The 27,676-nt window shown below is 37.0% G+C and overlaps 1 protein-coding gene and 1 pseudogene across 3 annotated transcripts in view; one reads left to right on the forward strand and one right to left on the reverse strand.

The window, feature by feature from the left end:
• Positions 1-234: 234 nt before the first annotated feature.
• SCAMP1 (secretory carrier membrane protein 1) overlaps positions 235-27,676 on the reverse strand; it is a 94,790-nt gene continuing 67,348 nt past the window's right edge. For 2 of the 3 annotated variants that reach the window (XM_045197911.3, XM_045197910.3), the window contains 3 exons: positions 22,589-22,690; positions 19,156-19,273; positions 235-4,084 (listed from right to left, as the gene is read on the reverse strand). In XM_045197911.3, the coding sequence (XP_045053846.1) occupies positions 3,920-4,084; positions 19,156-19,273; positions 22,589-22,690 (385 nt within the window). In that variant the 3' untranslated portion in view covers positions 235-3,919. The remainder of the gene's footprint in view (positions 4,085-19,155; positions 19,274-22,588; positions 22,691-27,676) is intronic. The other variant, XM_045197912.3, reaches the window with a different exon arrangement.
• Positions 6,387-10,245, forward strand: LOC139440439 (DNA primase small subunit pseudogene; annotated as a pseudogene).

Here is a 27,676-nt window from a genome sequence, read left to right on the forward strand (position 1 = left end):
CAATTTCTACAGACTTCTTTCTGTGATAAAGCCATAAAATAAGGTTTAAAATATCAATCAATACAAAAAGCATGCTGTTTTTGTAAAATGTACCCTAATTCTCTAATGGAAATACTTCACGTTCCATATTTACCCATTGAGATACAATTGTTAGTTCAATAAGCACTTAATACAACCCTAATGTTTTTAAACATTATTCTACTCTAAATAAATGTATACCATGGTACTTCAAAATCTATCAAATAAGGTATTTTTTATTTTTAACCATCTTCAAATATTTTTTACATTAACCACTTTTATTTCACTCCTAAAGGTCTTAATCACATGGAATCAACAAACTCCTCTAAACACGTTCCTTAAGGAAAAAATGGAGGGAGATACAGTGAAATGGTGCTTGACAGTCATGGCAATTCCAATGGGAAAATGTATGTAAAATGATAACGAGTTCTGTATTTTAACAGTCTAAACACAGATTTCACTAATAAGGATAAAATTAAATGCTAATAATGTCAGTGTTTTCAGAAAAAGATATGGCAATAACTGTAAAAGCATTATGCTACTACAAACAATTTACAGAAGCTAAAAAATGTGACATAAATTCCCTCTAAAATGCAAACCATACATTATCTCCACATGAGGGAGATATATATCCAAAGTCACTATTTTTTTTTTTAGCTAACACCCAGAAAATTGAAAATGCTGTTCCTATTTTAACTGAACACATATTTATCAAAATAAGATTCACCATTAACATAATTTTATATTAAATTTTAACATCCTCTTTAAATAACCAAGTAAAAAATCAAACAGGTACTACCATCAGCACATACAACAGCAACAGGTGACAAGGTTCGGGAACAGAACACCGTGCACTTGAATCGATGCCGTACTAGCGCGGACGCACACATTTTACCCACCGGGAAAAACCTCAGCCACGAAACACATTTTTTCATTTTGAATCCTCAGCCACGAAACACATTTTTTCATTTTGAATCTCTGGGCAGTCTGTGTATTTTGACCTTAGAGTGGTCAAAATATTTCATGTGAGTGAAGCTCACGTTCCACTACCTACAGAGGTCTAATGCAACAGAAACACTGGCGTTTTACGTTGCTGGGAGTTTTTATCTAATCTTTTATATGTTTATTTTGTTTAGCACATGATAGAATTTTACAGATTACTTTTTAAAATTCAAATGTGGAATTTCTATATACACTAAACCATCAGCACAATTTCTGCCTCTGAAGTGCTAATAAAGTATTTAAAATTATACAAACATCCACTAAACATTTTATTTTATAACACTCTGTGTTAATACAATAAATATACAAACTTCCGAACCACCGACCACATGCAACATCAGAGGGACAGATGGAGGGTGTTCGTACTGCCCCACGAGCGTCACCGCGGTGGCAGCACGGTGCTGCTCCGTGACGAGACACACACACATCCCTAGATAAATCGTCCAAGTCCCAAAGCGCACATCGCTGAGCCATGATTTTCCAGTGTTCAAACTTCAGCTTTAAGTAAAACAGCCACAGCTCAATTGCAAACTGAAAAATGACCTGGGTGCTTGCTTACCCTGTGAAGACCATTTCATGATTCTGATCCTGGGTAATGTTGGTAATAAATATAAAACACTTCAACAAATGCCTATCTTTTGCTGAGTGAAAACATGACTGTTTACTAATTATTGTTAAGGGAATAGAAAATACAAGAATTTAAACCCCCTACACCTTATCAAACTGTAAGCATTGCCATCATTTTAATGCACATTTATGTTTTTAAAGAACAATTCTCTCATAAGCTTTTATTAACCCAAACAACTGAATTTATAACAACACGTTCCCCATCCACACAAAAAAACTCCTGTGGGTTGTAATCACTCTTTGCTATTTAACAATGGGGATTTCTACTGAATGGGTACAGACACTTCTGTTGCCGAAGGAAAGTATCTCAGTATTTCTCAAAAGTCTCTACGCTACATCTTTTAGTTGTACTTTAAAGAAAAATGAAAATGGATTTGCGATATAAATTAATAACGGACATAGTGTTCTTGCTGTATTTTGTGGTTAATGTTTTGAATGTAAAGTCCACACTTAATTAAAGCACACAGATGAAACATTTTCAGTAAGATTACAGATTCTGAAAAACTTGAACTGGCTTATTTGGTTGAGAAAGTAGGTGGAGATTATCACTGATGAGAAATAGTCATAAACAGCTTTAAATTCATACTCTGAACCCTATTTTCATCAAAATAAAAGAAATATATTCCAAGTACATTACTTCAGTAAAGTCCCAAATAAATCAAATGTAAACACCCCCTGGATGGATCCGAGCCACCGGGCAGCACTGCCATGCAGAGCCTCTTCCATGAGTAGTGAGAACTTATAATTCCAGCCCATTGCAGATTTGGGGAGGAAAGGAAAAGCGATTTAACCATTTGCGCCCATCTGATTTTTTTTTTTAAAGGGATGTGCAGTCTCAAATAATATGATCCAATAAATGATCCTTACGTAAAATCAAATTGAATAAATCACTACCTATTATTCTGTAATCTTAAATTAGCTAATGACTTCAAAAACACAGTATCGCTACTTTACAAATGTCCTGGGTCTCTTAATCAGTATTAAACACAATTCAAACTTTCAACCCAAAAGTATAAGAATGAACTCCTGTGCTGCACAAAAACAACTTTAAAGTGATTATATTCATAATTAATGCATTCAACTGTGTATTTTCTTGCTTGGTACAAGTTAAATGTTTTGTTTTTTCTACTACTAAAAATTTTTAATATAGTCAGTCTCAAAACTTGAAAGACTGAGATGCAGTAGGGATTCAAGTATGTGTATGCCAGGGTCTTTTTATTTTTAATGCCACTAGATACGAGAGGCTAAAAAAAAAAAATCCCTTAAATACTGTACGTTCTTTATGGACAAGGAGTTAGGCTAGACTTTAACACCTCTGTTAAAAATTACACACACACCCCAAAAAAGAGCTGCCAAATACAGTCTCAGTTCAATTAAAGAGGGTAGCCACAGGAATATACCAAAGTTCCATACAGTAATATTTTACTATGATAATGAATACTGAAATTTTTTTTTAAAAAAGGAATTCTCATCATTACATTCTATTCCATCAATTTTTCTACCTTTTCTTTTGGGTAATACACTGCATATTATATTCTCATTGTACCCCAATAAACTTATTTAAAAGAAACTACTATAGAAAATCATTTCTATAATTCTACAAACAACTTCCCAATCCTACAACCATAAGCAGTGCAGAACCCAAAACACTAATTCTTTTCATTTAAGAAACGTGGTACCCATGCAAGATCAGAGATTGATATCAAAGTATCAACTACTCTAAAAAAAGAAAATAAAAAGATAAAATTTACATTATCTACTACGAATGCACACAGGCTCTTCACTGGTGACTGAAACTGCTAAAAAGCAAGCCAATTTAAAAATCCTTAAGTCTCTGATGGCCTATGTCTTTCAGTATAAATAAGGAAAGAGAAGTGAAGCAACGACTTACTGCTCCGATGTGGAACCCTTACGTATAAGATTCTTGAAAGAATGGCTGCAGCTAGTACTAAATGCATTTTTAATAATTACTACCATGTTAATTTCAGCGTCTCACCACTGAAACAATTCGCTGAACACTCATCCTCCAAAAAATATGGAGAATATTTATTTAGCAGGTAATATTTTTTTCTGCAAGGGGCACTAAAATCTTAAGAAACTGTTAGGTAAATAATAAGACAAGAAGTTTTTCTGGTTTTCACCCATGCACAAGAGAATAAGAGATATACATGCTGTGTGTATTGTGTGTTTTAAACATAAAAATATTTATAGAATACAGTAACTGGAGAAAAAAGTACCATCAAAAGGTAACAGTGTATTGTTTGAAGATTCTCTAGATCTGGTTACCCTTGAAAGCATTCTGAGCTGCACTAGTTGCTGCAGTGGAAGCTGCATTTGCAGCTGCTGTCTGGACAGTTTTGTTGGACATCACACCCGTTGCGAACTCTTGTTGGGCCTTCTCAAAACTAGCACCCGTTGTGCGATATAGTCCGTGTACCTACAGAGGCACAAAACAGCGGGAGAAAATAAGTGGTCATCTACACATTCATTTTCAACAGTTCTCCAGTCAATCTCAGCATTACTCAGAAAAAAGGAATAGATTCTAGGCATGATACCTAAGATTCAGAACATCAGCCACCACACTGGCACATAATATTGTATTTAAATATCTTCTTAACACAGGTTTCTCCTTTTAATCTCCAGTGCAGAAAAGATAATTATCTTATGTGAAACCAAAATAATTTGAAGCACTTGACCAAATGAAAAAGCTTTGACTCTGGCTGGGGAGCTCAGATGGTTATAGCATTGTCCCAATTGCCAAGGCATGGATTCAGTCCTTGGGTAGGGCAGGAAGAAGAAGCAACCAATAAATGCATAAATAAGTGGAACAACAAATAAATGGAACAATACAAAGTGGATAAATAAGTGGAACGACAAATTGATCTCTCTCCCCCTTCCTCTATCTAAAATAAATAAATAAAAACTTCTTTAAAAAGAGAAGAAAAAAGCTTTGTTTTCTGCTATTTCTAATTAAGATATTTTAGCATTACAAGAAAATGGTTTAACATAACAAGACACATTCTGATTTTAAAACATTAATGACTCCCTCAACAAATCAAAGAAAATAATGCCTTTCCTATTTCTGTATTGGCTACATATATATGACTGACCATATTATAATCATATATGATATCATTTTATTATTTACTATACCAAGAACTATTTATGTCCTTAAAGATACTTCTGCTGTCCACTCTGTAAACCATTTAACCTTCTGTGTATGGTCAACTTTTAAAGGATTAAAAAACCCACTTCTGTGAATTATCTGTCCATACTTATTCATCACCTAAATCCTGGGATTTACTTTCATTAGCAGGGTTCAAAAATGCTCTATTAGCATATGTCTTAAGATGCATAAACTCAAATCTGGAGAGGGACCCAAGATGGCGGAGGAGTAGGTGAAAGCTTCACAAACCTCCTCCCAGAACCAAACTGGAATTAAACTAAATTATAGAAAAATCATCCTGAATAACCAACTGAACACTTGCTGGAAGGAAGCCTTATAACCACAGACAGAAAAAAGAAGCCACATCAACACAACGTAACTAGTAGAAAATGTAGAGGAGGTGTGAGAGGGTTGGCTGGGCTTCCACAGGCACCCTGGCCACAGGAGGGGTATTTCAGTGGCTAGGGTTGTTCACCCTGAGAAGTGTGGGGTCTAATCCCCAAACCGGCCTCCCCAGCCTGGAGTACCAGAACTGGGAAAAGAACCCAAATAAATTCTGGCTTTGATAAGAAGCAGGATTTCTATCCACCAGGGAGAGACTGCTGGAGATGCAGAGAGCCTCTTAAAGAGTCAATGCACAAAACTCTGTTTGCAGCCACCTACCCTGGGCTCCAGCAGAGGGAAGGCAGAGTAGACTACAGACATGTGTGCAGAGTCTGGGGCTGATGGCTCTGGGGAGAGAACTGAAGGAACAGCCACCAGAATCCCTGTGCAGTATTCCCCATACTGCAGGAGCCATCCTTCTTAGGCAAGCATTCCTCTCCAAGTGTCATTAGCCTGAGGAGAAGCAATAGTGCTGCCCCCAGGAATCATTCTTGCCCCATCCTGTGGTGCTTAGGCCCTGCCAGTCAGGAGTGTAGCTGGAAGATGTTTACTAATAAAGTCTAACAGACAGCCTGCAGGCAGAGGCAGATCTGAGACTTTAGCTAACACTCCCACAGCCCCAGTGCCAGTAAAAGCCAGACGTGGTGAGAGGCCTGGTCCTTTCTGCACACAAACAGGCCCAGCAGAGGGAGCCACGAGCTGTGGATTACTTATAGCTCCAAAGAGGTCGTCCAGGGCCAGTCACAGGCAGCATCAGACATAGGTCTACACCAGAGTCTTTGAAGATCTACCTAATAAATAGAAACAAATACAAAGAAGCAGCCAAAATGAAAAGACAAAGAAACAGACCCCAAATGAAAGAATAAGAGAATTCTCCAGAAGATGAACTAGATGAAATGGAGGCAAGCAATTTATCAGAGACAGTTTAGAGTAATGATTAGAAGGATATTCAACAGCATGAAAAAAGACAGAGAAACCAAAAAAAGGATCAGTCAAAAATAAAAAATGTAGTATACTACACTGGAAGTAATAAACAGTAGATTAGATAAAGCAGAGGATCGATCAGTGATTTGTACCACAAGGTAGAAAAAAACACCCAAGCTGAGCAGCAAAAGGAAAAAAGAATTTTAAGAAAATGAGGAGACCTTAAGAAACCTTTGGGACAACCTGAAGTTAACAACATCACATCATGGGAATACCAGGAGGAGAAGAGAGTGAGCAAGAGATTGAGAACCTACTTGATGAAATGTTGACTGAAAACTTCCCTAATCCAGTGAAGGAACTGGCACACAAGTCCAGGAAGATGAGAGAGTCCCAAACAAGTAGGACCCAAAGAGGCCTACAGCAAGACACACCGTAACTAAAATGTCAAGGCTTAAAGACAAAAAGAGAATCCTAAAAGCTGCAAGAGAAAAGCAGGTAGTTACATACAAGGGAGCACCAATTAGACTGTCATCTGATTTCTTAACAGAGACAACTCAGGCCAGAAGCGAATGGCATAAGTATTCAAGGTGATAAAAAGCAAGGACCTACAATCAAAGCTACTTTACCCAGCAAGGCTATCATTTAGAATCAAAGGGGAAATAAGGAGTTTCCCAGACAAGAAAAAGCTGTTAACACCAAACCTGTGTGGCAACCAATGTTAAAGGGCTTGCTAGAAGGAAGAAGAAAGAAGCAGAAAGAAGAAATAAGGAGAAGAATAAACAGAGGAAAATAATCTAACAATAAAATGGCACTAAATACATATCTTTCAATAATCACCTTAAATGTAAACGGCTTAAATGCGCTAACCAAAAAACATAGGGTAGCTGAATGAATAAGAACACAAGACCCATATACATGCTGTCTACAAGAGCCCCACCTCAGATCAAAAGATACATACAAGCTAAAAGTAAAGGTATGGAAAAAATATGCAAATGGAAAGGAAAAAAACGCTAGGGTAGCAATCCTTATGTCCAACAAAACAAGACACCAAAACCAAGGCTATAGTAAGAGACAAAGAGAACACTACATAATGATAAAGGGTATATAATCCTAGTAAACATTTATGTACTCGACATAGGAGCACCTAAATATGTAAAGCAAATCTTGATGGAGATAAAGGGAGAGATCAATAGATAGGCGGTCATAGTAAGGGGGCAGGGGGGATTTTAACACCCCCTTGACTTCAATGGATAGATCTTCCAGACAGAAAAATCAACCAGGAAACAGTGGCCTTAAACCACAGGTGGCAAACACAAGGCTTTATCCCATCTGGTACCTTGTTTCTACCCGGCAGCAGTGCCGAGTTCTCATTTAACTGTTAAGGAGTAGTTACATTTATACATCCTAAAATTATATTCGGCCCTTTGAAGGCAACCACGAGGCTGATGTGGTCCCTGGTGAAAATAATTTTGACACTGCTGCCTTAAACAGTACACTAGATTAAATGGGTTTAACTGACATCCTCAGAGTACTTCACCCCACAGCAGCAGAATATGCACACTTTTCAAGTGCATGTGGAACGTTTCCTAGGACAGACCACATGTTAGGGCACAAAAAGTCTCGGTAAAGTTAAGAAGATTGAAATCATATCAAGCATCTTCTGTGACCACAATGCTATGAAACTAGAGAGCAATCACAAGAAGAACACTGAAAAACATGCAAAGACATGGAAGCTAAATAATGTATTATTAAAATGCATAAACCATGAAGTACATCAATATGTATAACATCAGCTCCTCAATACAAATTTGAGAAAAAATAATACAGCAATTTAGAACAAATATTTATTATATGCCTATAAACTTGGGGGGGGGGGAGAGGAAGAAACAGAAAAGTGAACTTGTAATTATACTGAACTGTGATTGGGTCTAAATTGGAAGCCTGACTGAAATGCAATCAAAGTAGGTTTGGTGGATGGGGGTAGAGCACCAAAGTCAGTCCTTTTCCAAAACCTGGATAGAAACTGGTTAATTATGGAGTAAATATCAAGTGTAAGAAAGAATAAGTCAAAGACAGTCAAGTCAAGTTTGGATACTGTATTGCCATTTCAAAAAGAGAATAGAGAGGCCGGGCTGGTTTAGGGAGGGAAAGAGATGCTAGGCTGGATTATAAAGTCATAGATTCTACAAATGTTTAGTAAGTACCTACTCTAGGCCTGCCACAGGAGGCAGGTGAAGATTTGGTTTGGAGCTCAAGAGAAGAGTAGGCTAGAGACATGGACTTGGAAACCATTGGCACATAAATGGTAACTACAACTCTGACATAAATGAAACTCTCCATGAAAAACACAAAGTAGAGGCTCTTGTGCGGTTCCTGCCAACTCTTGAGGTAATCCTTCCAGATCTGGGAACAATGCTCCAGGGAGGCGTCTGACCCTGCTGAGCTGCCGAGTTGCTTAAGCTTTATTACCGGAGGCTCCTTCCCCACGCCCACTACTACTCAACTATGGTGGAGTGATAATTACTTTCAACACCAGTAATTTTCATTCACGTTGAAAAATGATATTTACATTCACTACCAATATTTCCACAACTAGAGTGATCTGTAAAGGAGATGCAGAAAAAGAATACATACAAGATTGATATATGCATGGTATATTCCCACAGATCCAATCAACATAATACAGTATAGCTTGGAGCTTTCCAGGCTCAAGAAAAAAAAAAAACTGGTGTCTGACATTGACATGAGAGACTACGATGATATGAGAAGATGTTGTAGTTCTGCAGACATATATTCTAAGTGCTAGACCCTCGTGGTGAGGGCCATATACATCATCAACTGTGCTTTTAAGGAGGACTATGGATGTAAGTGTTGCCTCTGGGTATATTCTGGAAAAAGAGGTGTTCACTCCTGGGTCTGCGATAAATCAGAAAACTGTCCTCCACAGAACAGTCTGGGAGCCCCAAAATATGTAAAGCAAATCTTGATGGACATAAAGGGAGAGATCAATAGAAATACAGTCATAATAGGGGGACTTTAACACCCCCTTGACTTCAATTCTATCTTCCAGACATAAAATCAACTAGGAGACATTAGCCTTAAATGACACACTAGATCAAATGGATTTATTTGATATCTTTGGAGCATTTCACCCCAAAGCAGCAGCCTATATACACTTTTCAAGTGCACATGAAACCTTTTCTAGGATAGACACATGTTAGGACACAAAAAAGTCTCAATAAATTTAAGAAGACTGAAATCGTATCAAGCATCTTCTCTGACCACAATGCTATGAAACTAGAACTCAATCACAAAACAACAGTGAAAAACACAAAGACAAGGAAGCTAAATAACATGTTAACAAGATGCATAAACTATGAATCATATCAATACATGTAACAGCCACTCAGTACAAATTTGAAAGAGAAAATAATAACGCAAGTTAGAACAAATATTTATTATATGCCTATTTAAAAGGTGGTCAAGATATTAAAAAGAAAGTGAAGAAATTTACCCTTTTGTCAGAAAATCTATATACATAATAAATTAGTACTTTCAAAAATATGCCTTGGTTGATCAAGATATTCTTGGACATAAAGCTGCAGTGACATTTTAGCTCTTATTCCTGAAACAACTCATGATGACCCTCAACAAAGCTTCCAAAGCATCACAGTTCACTTCAGTGTTAGGAGCATTTGAAGAATTCAGCCAGATATCTGAATGACATCAAAAATGGCAAGTGTGGACCCAGGCTTGAGTGGGAGATCACACTGCGGCACTGCTTTCCACGGCTGGACACGGATGTTAGCAAAGGAATCCGTCGTTTGCTGAGCAGCCCTTTTAGTGTTTGCCCTGAAACAGGCCGACTTTCAGTGCCTACTGGTTTACAGAAAGTGGATCAGTTTGACCGGCTTACTGTTCCTACCATAAGCTCCATCCGCCATGAGTTAGATGCCAATTCCATTAATGAAGAGGAAAAAGAGAACAAAGCTGAATCCAATATCAAACATAAAATCAGAGATTATAAAAAGACCAGCCTAGGTCCTTAAGTAAAAGTTTTTGAACAGTTTCGTGAAAACCTGGATAAATCTCAAGGAGAACTTCTCAAGAAGAGTGATTTATAAAATGACTTCTGAAGATAGTAACTCCCCTCCAACCAATGTGGATAACCTGTACTTTCAACTAAGAATCAAATACTTCAAGAGCCATTTAATAAACATGGCAGAACCATGTATGCATTTTAATGCTCAAAGCAAAATTTCTTTCTCTTGGTAAGTAATTATGTTGAAAAGATTCCTAAGATCACCAAAGGAGAGTGTCCAGGTTCCTGGAAGGAACAAAAAATGGGAGGAATAAGAGAACTGAAGATAAATTTGTAAAATTTAATATTATACAGAGATAATTTTAAGATTTCTGATATAAATACTCACTTTTACCAGTTGCCATATATTGAGGTAACTGCGCAATAACATGCCCCAGGCTTTCATCTCACCTAACTGGGTACACCCTCCGTAATTCTGGGGTGAATATTATAAGTGAATGAGGGCTTCATCCTTAAGTCTTAGACCACTTAAGTTAATTATACCTGCAGTGTATATTCAATCACTTCTTTGCTTATGGATATTTTTATAGGTCAGGCAACATCCCACTGCCCATCTTGTAAAAATTATTTTAAACTAAGCATTTAAACCTACTTTTAATTCCAAAGATGTGAGTTACTAGATAATATTAGGGCCTAGCAGAGTATTGTTTACAACTGTTGCAAATTATAGTTCCTAACTTTTCCCTTAGAGAACCACTGGAATGGTTGGTTAGTCTATATAGTAAAGGAGCAGCTTAGAAAAAAATAACCAAGTTCACTAACATAAAACCTGGTATACGTGTCAAAACATAGGGACTTTCTATATATCCGGATACTTAAATTTAATTTTCAAGTTTTCATTTCTTTCATATTTGATTTTGTGTGATGTATTCTGAAGTGTCAGGTTTCTTTTGTCTGGCTTTACAACCAACCTAAATAAAACAGCATTCTGGTTTGCATTTTATCTTCTGAGAAATACTGGAAAGCAAGTTATCAGGCTGGTACTTTCCTGCCTTTGCATTTTATTTACATTGTTTTCTCTATAGCCACACAGTCTTTTTCAAAAATCTTTCAGGTTATAGAATGCAGTCAGCACAATGAAATGCCCTGATTTATCTTTTCAATTTTTTAAGAAAAGTATTAAAGACTATTGTGCAAAACTGAAACACACACACACACACACATACACAAAATAAAGGCACCAATATTTAAGAAGTACCCACAACAAAAAGGAATGCTTAGGAAAGGAAGGGGAAAAACCAGAGACTCTTCTACAGATGTCAAGGGAAGAAAGCATGTTAAAAATAAAAATACCCAAGTTGTCCAGAATTCTTCTGATGTGGTGGCGCAAGCACACGCACCACCTTACCATGGATCCATATTACCATGGGTCCAGGTGTGAAAAGGCGAGGGAGAAAAAGAGAGGACTGACAAGTACACATACTGGTAAACCCTAAAGGTCTTTTCTTCTAGTAACCACAGCACTATCCTTAGTACAGAAGTAACTGTTTTTACTGCTCTTTTGAAACCACGTTTTCTATGGAACATTAAAAACAGGGATAAATTACTAACCCTGTGTCCAAGAACTTATCTCACAATGAGTACTTATGATTAGATTCTACAAAATGAAGTGCATTATAGAAATCTAATAAACCTTCTCTACTTACTGGACCAAGTCAGTCCGATGTAATTACAGGTTCACTTGCCTCTCTCTTCCCTCTTTCCCCAAGTTTATAGGCATGCAATAAATAAACATTTGTTCTAATTCGCTTTGTTATTTCCTTTTTCAAATGTGTATTGAGTAGCTGATGTGACATATTTATGGGCTTCTTAGTTTAATACTTAAAATGAAATTTATAGCCCCATAGAGCACAGAGGCAAAACAAAGATAGTAATAGCACGCACTTCTCAGTAGTCTGCGTCTATACAGACCCACAGAGCCACCTAGAGGGAAACCACCACGGAAGTGTTCAGTGTACAATGCTCAAGTACTGTTACCACTCAGGACCTCCAATTCGCCTTCCATAAAACAATTATTTGTTGCTCTGCCTCTGGGAGTTTTCCTCAGGATATGAAATAATTATGTAAATGTGTTGCACTAATAAAAATTAAAATTATCCTGTTTCCTTAATGTATCTTCAAAATATTTTAGTGTACCACAAAAAAATATATGTATGGAAAATAAAGAACCGTGGCACTTTATTTTATCAAAATAATCCAAACACGTTTCCATTAAAGATTATAGAACACCATTTCAAGAATTCATGCTATTATTAATGTAAAATCCCTGCCATACTAAAATTATTTTACCTTTTTTATTAAAAGCTGGGAAAATACAAACAAGTGTTTCTGAAATATTTTTATTCTTGAGTTTTTAAAAAATTTATGGATCCTTAAGCCCAATTTTTTCAATTAATCATTTCCTACAAATCCTCTATAAACCCTTTCACCCACAGATCTGGGTCAGACGCCCCTTCTGTAACCTCTTGAAAACCACTCTGGTTTCATGCTATTGAAATCCCACTCATCCTTGGAGGCCTATCTCAAATAGTGCTGTCCTCTTTCTGCATGAACTAACTACGGCTCTCCCTATAGTGAGCACCTCCTACACTTTGCATGCGTATTATGCCGCTTCTTTTGGGGGGTTTATCTACATGTCTTATAACCCACATGCTTTTAGTTCCTTGAGGGGAACAGCTCATATTCACTCACTGTCATACCCTCTAAGAGACATAACACTTGTGGTAGAAACCACTGATAATTATTTGTTTATTTGCTAGGAATTAAAAATGGCCTAAAATTATCTTCATTATTGAAATGTTATCAAAGAAGCGCAATACTGCTCTAACAGGCTATATCTGCGTTACAAAGTAAAGTGCTTACTTTGTAATGATCTCAGAGATAGATTTTTTAAAAAGTGAACGTAACTACTTCACATCAACTAGAATGGCTATAATCAGAAGAATGGAAAATACGTGTTGGCAAACACATACAGAAACTGGAACCCTTGCCGGTGGGGATGTAAAACAGTGCAGTCACTGCAGACAACAGGGCAAGGGAGGACGGCAGGAGGGCCCATCTGTGACTACCGAACATCCGCACAGTGAAATTACCAGCCTTCCGTCCTAGAGCCAAAATTAAGCCCCCCAAAAGGGGGGCAACAGTTACAATGTTTTCAAAGAAAGTGAAAGTCACATTTAATCTAAGCAGATTATCTCTTTATACATAATAGATTACTATCACAAAACATTTACTATAAAAACCGATTTAACTAATAAATGAGACTGGTCATTATTCTGCATAGTATAGCCAAATTCTATACCCTCCAACAAAATAAAAGAGTATTTGCAGAATAGATATTTTGGTATATAAAAAAATTTTTAAGCACTTAGGGAAACTTGTTTTTTAAAGAAGTAACTTTTTTCTAAAATACTTTCAAAATGCCAAAAAAATCTCTAGGTGACACTATGGGAGAAACAACGTTAAGTTACCACAGTGCTCATACCGGGAACTCTACACACCACGGATCACGCACTCCAACCGTGCAGGACGTCAGAATGCCAACAAGGCTCTCAGAGACGGAGTCACTGTACCTGAAGTAGCTGTATACCACAGAACACATCCAACTGGGGACGGAAACACAGAACCACCCAATGAAACGCAACAATTCTAGAGTAAAAATGTTGCGTGCACAGACAACTTTCAGAGGGCATTAACTGTTTATGAAGAGCCTGACCTCTAGTGGTTACAAAGGACAGCTACATAACTCCAAAGGATTTTTTTTAACAGCCATTTTGAGTTAAGTGTGGAAAATGAAATAAAAAGGAAAAAATATCAGGTGTTTTTGTTGGATCAAATTTCTATCAAAGGAAGAGAAATCTATACCATTAAAAATATGAAAGCTGCCTCAAATTACATTTTAGCTTTTATTATCCCCACTGATTGTACTTCATAAAGTCATACAGAAAATTATCTCATCTAAATTCCTTATTTCACAGATAAAGAATATGAGATTCAGAGAAGTTTAGGAACTTGTATAGAATGAAAGAAAGTAAACAAATATAAAAAAAGAGGTAACTAGGAACTTCTTTAACCATGAGGTAAAAGAAAAAAATGGTCAACCAAAATAGAGTATGCTGCACAATTTCCATAGCAATATATTTATTTGAGAAGTAGTCATATTTCTTTTGAATGCCTGACATACAACAAGCACAGCTCTAAAACGTGTGCTTTCATGCACTGGGTCCTGGGGAGCCGTGTTCCTTGCGAGGAAACACTGCAGGTCAAAGACTTTAGAGTGCTGCCACGTGGCAGTCACTCAACAGCCGCAGGATGAACACTTCCTCCACTCTCTGACTCCATTAATCATCTGCGCACACATTCCCCACTGCCACGGGCACTGGCTACCTCTCCTCACACGTCCTCCCTCAGCAGATTCTTAGATGCTGGGGGTGTTCTACCCTATGCTCTCTTCTCACTGCACATCCACTTTCCAGGCTTCATTTACATCAAGAAGTCAATACTTTCCAAGTTTAGAAAACCAGCCTAAAGCTTTTTCCTTTGCTCCCAACTTATAGGTCCAAAAGTCTACCAAGTGATTATACTTTAATGCCCCACAAGAATTTTAAACTCTCCACATAAAAAGTGAAAAACATCTTGATGCTCAAATCTGTTCTTCTTCCTGTACTCTCTTCCTGAATGACCCCACCATCTAAAAACCCGGGTGGCATCCTTGAGTCTGCCCCTCACCCTCCATTTCCAGGCCCAAGTTGAATCAATCACTACCTGCTCATTTCCCCTTACTACAGTTACTTACACCGCCACTTTCTTAGTTTAGGCCACCATCATTACTAGCCCGCTTCCTAGCTTGTCTACCAGTCTTAATTTCTCCATGTACTACATCTGTGCCCCACAAATCCCAAATCTATTCCTGAATCGTGTTTTTAAAGCTCAAATCAGATCAATTAAATTATACTCCTCTTTGTACCTCTTCTATGGCTCACCACCATTCTTTGGAGAAGATCCAGACTTCTTAACAAGGTTTCCTAAGTCACAAGACTCTACAGAATATAATGACACTTGTGTGTTCAGCCTCATCTTTACCTGTCCCCCACCACCAACCAGCCCACTTTTCTCTCTACACCAAGCTTATTTCCCATCTATTCTCAGTTACTTTTAATTATCTGAACATGCCATGCTATTCCCTGCAACTAGGTAAGAAAATGGTATCCCTGCTACCTACTTATTTTCTCCCTTCTGCCTTATTCCTTTACTTAGATACTCCTGTTCATCAGGATACCTCACCCAAGGCAATACAAAAAGACCTCCCTACCAAAAAAGATCTCCAAAACTTGGTTAGGTTTCCCTCCTGTGTGCTCCCTATACTTGGCCTTATCATAGCCACTAAATCACTGGATTGTGGTATCCATTCATTTGTTTCTCTTCCACACCAAAATGTGAGCTCCTTGAGCTTATAGTGCAGTCCCAGGCACATACACATACTCTTCAGTGGTTGTTTTAACAAATGAATAAAATCTGCAACATACCATAAACCAGTCTGCTGTACTCTAAACTTATTACATTTCTAGTTTTGTAAAGCACTCCCAAAGGTATATCCGGAATCATAAAGAAATTGCACAGAAAGATGCTGCAATGATCAGGCTACAGTGAAGGTATTTTGCTTATGTGATTACCACGCATAATCAGTTCATTCTGAGAAGAAGAGAATACCCTCAGTGATCTGGGTAGGCCTGATCCAATTAGTTAGAGGCCTTATGAACGGACCTGAGGTTTCTCTGAGAAAGAAGAAATCCACCTGTGGACTACAGCTTCATCTTCTACTTGAGAGCTTCCAATCCTTTCCGACTGCCTACGCTGCAGATTTCAGGCTAACCTAGCCAGCCGCAACCACCACATAAGCCTATTCCTTTCAATAAATATCTTCATTCTATTTTGTTTCTCTGATTGAACAGGCACCTACTAAACAAAAGTACACATCAAACCAGACCCTAAATATAAAATGATAAAGAGGTCAAAAAGACTAGAGAAGAAGTATTTTTTTAATCCTCACCCAAGGATATGTTTACTGATTTTGAAGAGGGAGAAAGGGAGGGAAGGGAGAAAGGGAGGGAAGGAAGAGCAAGAGAAACATCAACTGGTTGCCTCCCATATGCACCAGGACCAAGGATCAAACCCACAATCTAGGTAAGTGCTTTGACGGGGAACTGAACCAAACCCACAACTTTTTGGTGTATGGGACGATGCTCCAAATGAACTGAGCCACCCAGCCAGGGTGAAAATTAATTTTAATTGAGACCCTGTGCTATGCAATTTACAGTCATTGTTTAATTTACTCATCACACCAATAAAAGTTGCAGTTATTCCTATTCTTCATTCAACATATATTTGAGTACCTATAACATGCCAATCACTGGCAGTCACTGTTCTAGATGGGGGAATACAGCCTGAAAGCACACAGACTAGGCCCCTGCTCTCATGGAGCTTAGAGTGTAAGTAGTTACAGAGCATGCATCCGTTCCCACAGCTGTACATGAAGGTGCCAGAATTTCAACCTGTGTTGTGTGGCTCCAAAGCCATTGCTCTTTTCATTTAATTCCAATGGTACAAACATGTTCCCCCTGGAAGAGCTTAACAAGCTGGGCAGCAGGAAAGTGTGTGTTACAAGGGACATAAAGTGGCCTGTGCCCAGATCCTGCCACGTATAGCAGAGCAAATACCCCAGGAACACAGAGGATGACACAATCCCTAAGACATGGGGTAAGAGGAAGATTCTGTGGAAGAGGCAGGAAGATTTGAGCAACTTCTTGAAAGGACACTAGTCGAGAAGAAGAAGCTGAAGCACCCCGAAAGTTAAGAAGCATAGCATGAACAAGACCTGGGAACATACGTGAGGTATTTGAAGGAACTGAGTAGTACCGTTTGAGTAGAATAGGAAGTCTTGACACGGGAGCTATGAAAGGGACTAGCCCTACTTCCCACAATCACCTCAACCCCACTCCCCTCCCCATGTCGACTTCAAAAATCTTCACAGAGCTGGGTTTGTCTGGGGCTTTTTTTTAAGATTAATATAGTAACTATATATCAAATGAACTGAAGAAAGTGGGGACAGGGTATGACTGATCAGTCAAAAAAATTCTGGATTCACTGAGGTTGGGAATGAAAAGGCACAAAGATAATTAAAAAAAAAAAAAGGTATAAAAGTTTCTAGGAAAGCCATTAAAAAAGTAATGGAAGCACTGACTGAAGTAGTCAAAGTGCTGACCCAAATGTTAACCAGAATCATCTGAGAAAGTACCTACTACCACCCCATTTATAGTAGGTATTTAATAAATGCTCCTTTAAAGGTAGTTTCACCGAGATAAAATCTGTGTACTACACAATTTAGCCTTTTTAAAGTGTACAATTCAATGGTTTTTAATATACTGTAGTGTTGTGACTATATCCTCTGTACAACTTAATTTTAGAACATTTTCATCACCCCAGAAAGAAATTCCATAACCATTAGCAGTCACTCTCCACCCCACCCCCTGCCACAGACAACCACTAATTTACTTTCTATTCCTACAGGTTTGCCTATTTTGAACATTTCATATAAACAGAATCATACAGTATGTAGTCTTAATAAATGTTTCTTGACTATGAATCAGAACCTCTGGAAGAAGAGCGAGTTCTCAGAAGAAAATAATGAGTTTATGATGCATTACTGTGAGACAATGACACCAATCTACTGGTGAAGCAAAGAGTCGCCTGATGATGCAACTGAATGTTTATGCAAAGCATCGTCCAACACCACGATTCCAGGTCACCCAGATAAAAAAGACACTGAAACAATGAGGGAGGTTGAAATTCCCAGGAAAAAAAGATTACAGAGCACAAAAGGGAGAACTGGTTGCATTGAAGAAGACTTACCAATGAGCTGGACAAAGAAATAAATAAAAGAGAAAGAATAGCCTCAGAGGCAAGAGAATTAGAACACAATCACGAAGACTGAGGAAGAGGAGCTGTCTGTAGTACAGAAGACAACAGAATTCAAGGAGGAGGAAGACTGAAAAAAAACTTTAGGATTTAGTAACTTTAGAAAGCTGAGTCTCAATAGTATGTGTGTGCAGTTCAAAAAAGAAATAAAAGGTTTTTAAAGAAATGAGTAACAAAATTTGGACAGAAAAAAACACTATCCAGCCTTCATAGAGTTTTTAGAAGGACAAAGGCAAATGCATAAGTAAATATTTCAAGAGTGCAGTATTCTTAATTGTAATGTACAATTATTTCTATGCATTTTTTTGTACATATTCTCAAGTTACTGGGCATTAAAAAATTTTTAAAAAAATGTATAGACTTATTTCTTTAGAATGAGATCCACCAAGTCTTTTATCATTTTAAAATATAGATGTTATTCCCAGGGTTACTATATCATGTTTGAACACATGTAGAATATCAAATATATATGTGTATATATCTCACAATTAAACTGTACATAAACAAAACCATTGATTTCTCTCCTACCCTATGTAATGATGTTTTTTTAAAGCTGTGAGACCAGTCATGGGAATTCTACAGGAAGAAGTACAGATAATTGGGCAGCCACTAAAAATGAAATTCATGTCATAACCAAGCCTGAACCTGTCACCAGCTCACTTTATACTCTTAGATAAATAATTTAGTGTCTTTAAATTTTAAAAATAAGTTTAAGTCTTCAATTGAAAAAAACTTCAGTTGACAGGATTTCAAAATATTTCCTTCTTAAAGGAAGTTAAAAATGTGATATGTGATGTAATTTCCTAAAATATATCTGTGCATAACTTAATTATACAGAATAATCCTCAGGGACCAACTTGCACAAGAACAAAAAATGGCTTGAGGCTATACTACAGTGAGAGCAAAATGGGAAAATGAGCTTCACTATAAAAATCTGCAGATGTGAAAGTTCACTCACCTTTTTAAACATAACTAGGGAGATGACTGCTGATGCTGTGAAAAGTGCTGCTATGAATATCATCATGATTCCAACAGGAATACTTTGGTTGAGACCAGTAAGGGATGAAATCCAACCACTAAGAAGTAATAAAAAGGAAAGTATAATTAGGCAAATAAATCAATGCACACTTTTTAAAAAATAACATAACTAACATATTCAGCTCTTATGAGCCAAGCAATGTTCATGTTCTTTATACATGTTAACTCATTTAATTCTCACAACAACCCTGTAAGAAAGTGCTATTTTTAACCCCTACTTTACAGGTGAGGAACTGAGTCACAGAGATATTCAGTACCTGCCCAAGGTCTCAGAGCTAATAAATGGCATGGTCTGAATTCAAACCCAGACTTCAAACTCTAGCCCTAAGTGTGTGCCACCAGATTGTATATTTTTTAGGCCTAGGTGTTCATTATTACTTTCTTTTGAAGTTCACTTTAAGTTCTGCTTAATTATAAAAAAGATTATTTTCAAACCATATATCCAACAAAGGTTAGCATCCAGAATACATAAAGAACTTTCAAAGCTCAACAGTGAAAAGGAAAAAAGAAAGAAAAAAAAATAAATAGGAAAATGGGCAAAAGACATGAAGAGATATTTCAACAAGAGGGTACAAAGATCTCAAATAAGCACATGAAAAGGTATTCAACATCACGAGTCATTAGGGAAATACAAACTAAAAGCCTCAGTTAGAAATCACGACACACCTTTCAGGATGGCTAAAATAAAAACAGCGACAATACCAAATGCTGGTGAGGATGCGGAGGCTGAATCACTCATACACTGTTGGTGGGAATGTAAAATGATACACCCGTTCTGGAAAACTGTCAGTTTCTTAAAAAACACTTAAACATGCAACTTCCATATGAATGAACAATCACAGTCTTGAGTATTTATCACAGAGAAATGAAAACTTATTTTCACACAAAAACCTGTTCACAAATCTTTATAGTGGCTTTATTCATAATAGCCCCCAAACTGGAAACTCCAGAGTCCTTCGACTCTGGTTAAACAACCTGTGGTAGGTACATCCACACCATCGAATACTACTCAGAAATAAAAAGGAACGAACTACAAATACACACAACAACCTGGATGAATCTCCACTGTACAATTCCACTTATGTAACATTCTTGAAAAGACAAAATAACAGAGACGACAAACAGATCAGTGATTGCTGCAGTTAAGGAGGGGTGGGGGCAGGAGGAGAAGTGAATGTGACTGTTAAAGGCAACATGAGGGACCCTTTGGTGATGGAAATGTTCTCTACCTTGACTACATCAATGTCAAGATCCCGGTTTTGATATTTTACCAGTTTTACCAAGATATTATACCCAGACTTTACAATTGGAGAAAACTGGGTACTTGCAATCTCTTTGCATTATTTATCACTGTTTCTGAATCTACAATTAACTCAAAATAGAGGGTTTTTTTCATCCGAATTACATGAGGTCTGCCTTAAAACTGGCCATCTTATGCACCCTCACTAGCAGATCCCTGTGCTATTTCATTACTATTCATGCTGCTGTGCTCAATTTTACCACTTTTTCTAAGTCTGTGCTAAAAAGCAAGACATTAATTTCATAATTAAAAAAACTTGTGCTGTTAAGATAAGCAGTATTTTATAATTAAACATTTAAAACATTTCTGTTCCCTCAAATGTCAAAGACTAAAATCTTTTAAAATGATAATGAATACTACTTTTTCCTAGAACTGATTTAAAATACCTATATAAAGTCTCTGCAGGTATATATATATATATGCCCATTGGGAGATGTGATTGCCAGTCACTACTCGGATTCGGTAGTAGCACACTAAACGTAGTCCCCAATATACTCCACAGTTTCATGCTCACTTCAGTTTATGTACACAGTGCAGTAAATTTGCCTTGTGCAGGCTTTCAGCTTACAGGAACTCAACTGCAGGCACCTCAGTTATAAAAGAAAGAAGAGATAGAGGAATAATTTTAGAGATGTGTACTCTTCTACCTGCCGTCTCATTCAAGGAATGTTTGCTATAGAATGCACGAACAGATATATAAATAGGCTATTATCTCCTAGTCTGGGTCCAAAGAGTGTCCATTTCTGAGGATACCCCACTGAGTGACTATTTCGCCATGCTGAGAATGATAATGTTTAAAAATGTATGTATAGATTTGGAAGCAGCCCCAGTGTCCATCGGTAGATGAGTGGATAAAAAAGTTGTGGTTCATTTACAGAATGGAATACTACTCGGCCATAAAAAAGAAGGAAAACTTACCCTTTGCAACAGCATGGATAGACCTGGAGAACATTATGCTAAGTGAAATAAGCCAGTCAGAAAAAGACAAATACCACATGATTTCACTCATATGTGGAATGTAATGAACTAACAAACAAAAGAGAAACAGACTCATAAACAGAGAACAGCCTGACAGTTGTCAGAAACAAGGGGGATCGCAGGGCTGGGTGGAAAAGGTGAAGAGATTAAGAAAAAAAAAACCCTCATAGACACAAACAACAGTATGATGATTACCAGAGGGAAAGGGTAGTGGAGGGAGGTAGAAGAGGGTAAAGGGAGGAATAAATGGTGATGGAAGGAGACCTGAGATGGGATGGTGAACACACAACACAACATACTGATGATGTGTTATAAAATTGTACACTTGAAACCTATATAATTTTATTAACCACTGTCAACCCAATATATTCAATAAAAAAAAAAAAACGTGTATAAGTGTATGCAGTGATTCCACTTTTCAAGATAGGTGTCCATATGCGCGTGTATATGAAAACATGTTTGTATACCTAAAAACAGTACTTTACACACATTAGGTCCCCTTTTCCTTGAAATCCTTGAATTTCTTTTCTTTCCCTTCCACTATCCTTAGCCCTCCTATCTATCTAATCACTCCTCGGTCTCCTTTTTACTCTTCCTCTTAGTGCTTGTTACATATACATTTTATTTAAACTAGATACAGTGTGCTGTTTTTAATTAACATTTTTCCATCATAATTTTCAAATAGAAGGGTTTGTCCAAAGGTTATGCCTTAGACAAGTTTTAAATACTAAAAAAGTGTAATTTTTACTTCTGTTTACTTTTGCTAATCTGGCTTTTCTTTGTTAACCACTTAAAAATAATTTTTTTAAATTGATTTTAGAGAAAGAGAGGAAGAGAGACAGAAAGAGAGAGAAAAAGAAATGTCTATTTGTTGCTTCACTTATTTATGCGCTCATTGGATGATTCTTGTATGTGCCCTGACTGGGGAGGGAACCTGCAACCTTGGTGTATGGGGACAACACTCTAACTAATTTAGCTATCCGGCCAGGGTCTGTCTGTCACCTATTTTTAGGAAGCCAAAAATTACATAAATATACTAGATGAACGGATTAACTAGAGTAATTAAGTGACTTACCAGTTGCCCCAGTTGTGAAATCCTGCCGCCTGTAGAACATGTACAGCAAACTGACAAATATAGACGAAGAAGAATACAAAGAATCTGAATGAACTGTCACTCCTTTTCGTAAAAAAAAAAAAAAAGGGAGGGAAGAAGGTAAAATGTCATTTTTCTCAATACCTTTACATTCACATGCAGACTGACACTCACAATTTTAAAAATACATATTTTTAAAAATACCTGTGGCAACTACCTGAGGCTTGAAATTATAAACAACAGTTTATGTGAACCCTTTGTTCAAATACTAGATGATATTTTTATTATTGCAACCTCAATTTGTCCTTTCAATTTCCAACTGTACCACAAAACATCTTGGCAAAAATTTGTTTTCCTCTTGTTTTTCTTACAAAATAGCTTCACTGAATTATAATTAACATACAATAAACTTCAAATATTTAAAATGTACAATTTGATGGTTTGACATATGTATATACCTGTGAACCTTCTCAATAAAAACAGTAAACATATCCCAAAGTTTCCTTGTGCTTCCTCCCCACCCCACCGTTTTCTGTCACTATAGCTTTCATATTTTAGTTTTATGTAAATGGGATCATACACTATACACTTTTTTCTCATGTTTCTTTCACTCAGCCCAATTATTCTGCAATTCATTCACTCATGTTGCACATGTCAAAAGTTCATTCCTTTTCATTGCTAAGTAGTACTGCACTGTACGGATACACCACAATTTTATTCATTCACCTGTTGATAGACATTTAGACTGTTTCTAGTTTTTTACTATTTTAAGTAAAGCTGCTATAAACATTCATGTTTAAGTTTTCATGTGAACATATATTTCCTTTTCTCTTGGGTAACTACCTAGAAGTGGAATGACTAGAACACATGGTAGATATACGTTTAACTTTTTAAGAAACTGCCAGCCCTGGACGGGTGGCTCAGTTATTTGGAGTATTGTCCCATACACCAAAAGGTTGCAGGTTCAATCCCTGGTCAGGGAACATACCTAAGTTGTGGTTTTGATTCCTGGTAAGGGCGCATAAGGGAGGGAAGGGAACCTATTGATTGATGTTTCTCTTTGACATTGATGTTTCACTTGTGTGCTCTCCCGCACCCCCCACCTTGCTCTCTTCAGGTGAGGATTTAAAAAAAAAAACAAGAAACTGCCAAAGTGTTTTCCAAAGGATTTATTCCATTGTATATTCCCAATGGTAGTTATAAGTGTTCCAGTTCCTCCACATCTAACTGCTGGTATGATCAATCCTTTAAATTTTAGCCATTCTAACAGGTATATTATGGTATCTCATTTGATTTCAATTTGCATTTTCCTAATACCTAATGTTTCTGTACACATTTTCATGTGCTTGTCATCCATCTATCAATTTTGATAAACTGTTAACATATTTTTCCGAGGTTTTACTTGGGTTATTTTCCTTATTGTTGAGTTTTATGAGTTTGGGTATACAAATCCTTTATCAGATATATGCTTGGCAGGATTATCTCCCAGTCTGTGGCTTGTCTTTTCATTCCCTTAAGAGTATCTTTTAAAGAGCAGAAGTTTTGCCCTTTTATGACTCCAATTTATCTTTTTTTTTTAATGGATCTTGATTTTATTGTTGTATCTAAGAAATCTTTGCCAAAGCCCAGAACACAAAGATTTTTTTCCCTATTTTCCTTAAGATCCCTGAAAGGAGAACCCCAAGGGTCCTTACATCACACTTAGAAACTCTATTACAGGGGTGTCAAACTCATTTTCACCAAGGGCTACATTAGCCTCACGTTGCCTTCAAAGGGCCCAAATCATTTTAAGACTATATAAATGTAACTACTCCTTAACTGTTAAGTTGAAATTACATTCAGTTCTTTGAAGGCAACCGTGAGGCTGATATGGCCCCTGGTGAAAATGAGTTTGACACCCTGCTCTATTATTATCATAATATCAATTCCTGAGCTTTAAATATGATTTTAAACTTAAAATCAAATCTCTTTACATAAAAGAATTAAACTGACTTTTTGGTTCATAGTCTATGTCAAGATATTAAAATAGTGTTGCAGTTCAATCATATTTAACTTATAATTTCAATTAACAAACTATTCCAATATAAAAGATATAATATCTCCATGGATATGAAGTATATTATAAAGAAACAAGACATAAATACTGTCTACTGCCCAGAGAAAGCTTTTAAAAAAGTATACCTAGAAAAGCTTAGAAATAGCCAACCTATCCTGACAACAAGTAAAAAGCTAAACAGACTGAAAAATCAACAACTCTTCTTAGATCTAAAAGATAAGTGAAGTCACAGTGCAAACTGATACCCCAAAATTGGGGAGACAGACAGATGAATACAAAATCAAAACTTAACAGAGCAAAAACCCATGAGCAAAAAAAGCCTTCACAGAAACCAGTGCCACAGAAGGAAAAATTGCTGGAGGCTTAAGTGGACAACTCTGAGAGCAGGGAGACCTACTCATGGGAGAAGTCCCATGCGTTTGTGAGTTTTAGCACCACCAAGAGCTCAACCTGGTTCTCAGAGAATCAGAGAATATTGGGGGGAAATCCCCTTATGCTAGCTGCAGGAAGAAGGGAAAAGGAACCATTTGGAAATACTCCAGATCACTCTATTCTTAACTCTATTCTTTAGGTTAGCAAAAGCCTAAAGTGCTGGGGTCTTATTAGAGCCTAGCCTATGTTAAAAAAAAAAAAAAAAAAAAAAAAAAAAAAACCCAAAACAAACAATATAAATGGAGCCACTTTGAAATGGAGTCAGAGCTGTCATTCTAAACAGACTGTCTTGCACATCTTATGCCTCAAACCTTTGGAATGTTGAAACAGGGCAAAATAACCTTTGGACTGGGTCTAAAACAACACTGTGCTCCAAAGACCTGTTTGTGAAGATAACAAGAAAGCAGATATTTTGACTACTAGACTGAAAATTCACATTGTTTAAAATCACCATCACTAGGTTAGCTTATCTGCACCAACAGAAATGCCTTCCTTCTATGGAGGTAATTGTTCCCTTCCGTTTCTCATAAATACCCCTTATCTTTGTCTCCTAATTGGGACACTATTTGAGTTTCTGCCTGAATCAGTGCTTCCCAGAATAGCTATTCTTTTTTATCTCAAATGCTTGTTGCCTCTCACTTTGGCTTTATTATTGGGTTAATACCTACTTGGGTAAAGGGAAATACCAAACTCCCACTCTAGCCATCTGTCCCATCTAAGGAAGAGGGGGCACTGAGAAGCACCGGTGAAGTCAACAGTCCAGAGGCACAGGCACAAGTAAAAATTACAAGGCATATTAAAATGAAAAAAAAGCAAGTTAGAAATTTACAACTAGCATTGATTAGTATGCTAAAGGCTTTCATGGATAAAGTAAGTGGCAAGCAAGAACCGATTAGAAATATAAGTAGAGAAATGGAAGTTCTAAGAAAGAACCAAATAAATGCTAGAGATCAAAAACACAGTAAAAGACATGAAGACTGCCATTAATGGGTTTATTAGTAGACTGGACATGGGGAGGAAACAATCTTGAGCTTGGCAGTCTCTCAACAGTAACCTTCAAAACTGAAAAGCATAGAGAAAAAAAAATTTTTTTAAAGAATACCAAGGACTGTGGGACAACTACAAAAGGTGTCATATACATGTAACAAGAATAGCAGAAGAAGAAGGAAAGGAATGGAAGAAATATTAGAAAGAATGATGACTGAGAATTTCCCCAAATTAGTGTCAGATACCACCAGATCCAGGAAGATCAGAGAACACCAAACAGGGCTACACCTAGGCAAATCGTAATCAAACCACAGAAAATCAAATACAAAGAAAGGGAAAAAACCACATTAACTATAGAGAATAAAGGTAAGTATTACATCTGACACCTCAGAAACCATGAAAGCAAGAGGAGAGTACAGTAAAATACTTAGTGTTGGGGGGAAAAATATACCAACCTAAAATTCTATACCCTACAAAATTATTCTTCAAACGTGAAGAAGAAAAAGACTTCCTGAGGCAAACAAAAGTTGAGGGAATTCGTTACCAGTAGATCTGCCTTACGAGAAATGTTAAAAGAAGTTCTTTAGGAAAAAAAAAGTCTATTCATTGTTAATATAACGAGAATGGTCTGCACAACATCGATGTAACCTGGCAGCCAAGGAGAGTGGACTGGAATGCACATGCGTGAACAATGACAACTTCACTGTACTAGTCAGTGGGAGTGGTAGACACTGTTGTGTGAGCATGTGTACTGTGTGGGTGTCACATTCAAAGTGACTGAGAAAGTACAGCAATGAATCTGCATCAAATTTTGCTTGAACGTTCAAATTTTAAGTTTGAACATTCCCCCACAGAAACTACTTGGATGATTCAGAAGGCCAAGGCTGTGGGCAACTGGTGATTGGCAGCTTCATCACAGCAACGTGTCCACTCATGCATCACATCTCATGCAGAGTTTTTTGGTGAAATATCAAATCACCCAGGTGACTCAGACCTGCTACATGAAAACTTTAATTTTTTACTCTTAGTTAATCTAACAGTTTGTTCAAAATAACAGCAACACTATATTTGATTATATATGCTTGTGTGTGTATACTTATGTATAAGTGAAATGAAGGACAACAATGATGAAAATGAAAGGAGGGAGGAATTAGGATTATTTTGTATTATAAGGTACTCATACTACCTAAGATGTGGTACAGTGTTATTTAAAAGTGAATGTGGATTAGTTGTAAATGTGTATCATATACTTCAGGAACAAGGCAAGTATAACCTGCTTTACATCACAGCTTTTCACCATTGTACTGTAACTCCAAGCTAATGCAGTAAGACAAGAAAAGAAAAGAAAAGATATTAAGACTGGGAAGGCAGAAATAAAATTGTCTTTGTTCACAGTTGACATGATTGTCTATGAAGAAAATCCAAAAGAACATACAAAAAACAACCCTCCTGGAACTAATAAGTAATTATAGCAAAGTTGCAGGAGACAAAATTAATGTAAAAAATCCACTGCTTTCTTCCAGAGCAGCAATTTTCAACTGGTGTGCCACAAGGATTTTTAAAACATGCAATGTCTGACTACTTGGTCAGGGGCA

This window comes from Desmodus rotundus, chromosome 1 (genome assembly GCF_022682495.2).
Source record: "Desmodus rotundus isolate HL8 chromosome 1, HLdesRot8A.1, whole genome shotgun sequence".
NCBI classification, from domain to species: domain Eukaryota; kingdom Metazoa; phylum Chordata; class Mammalia; order Chiroptera; family Phyllostomidae; genus Desmodus; species Desmodus rotundus.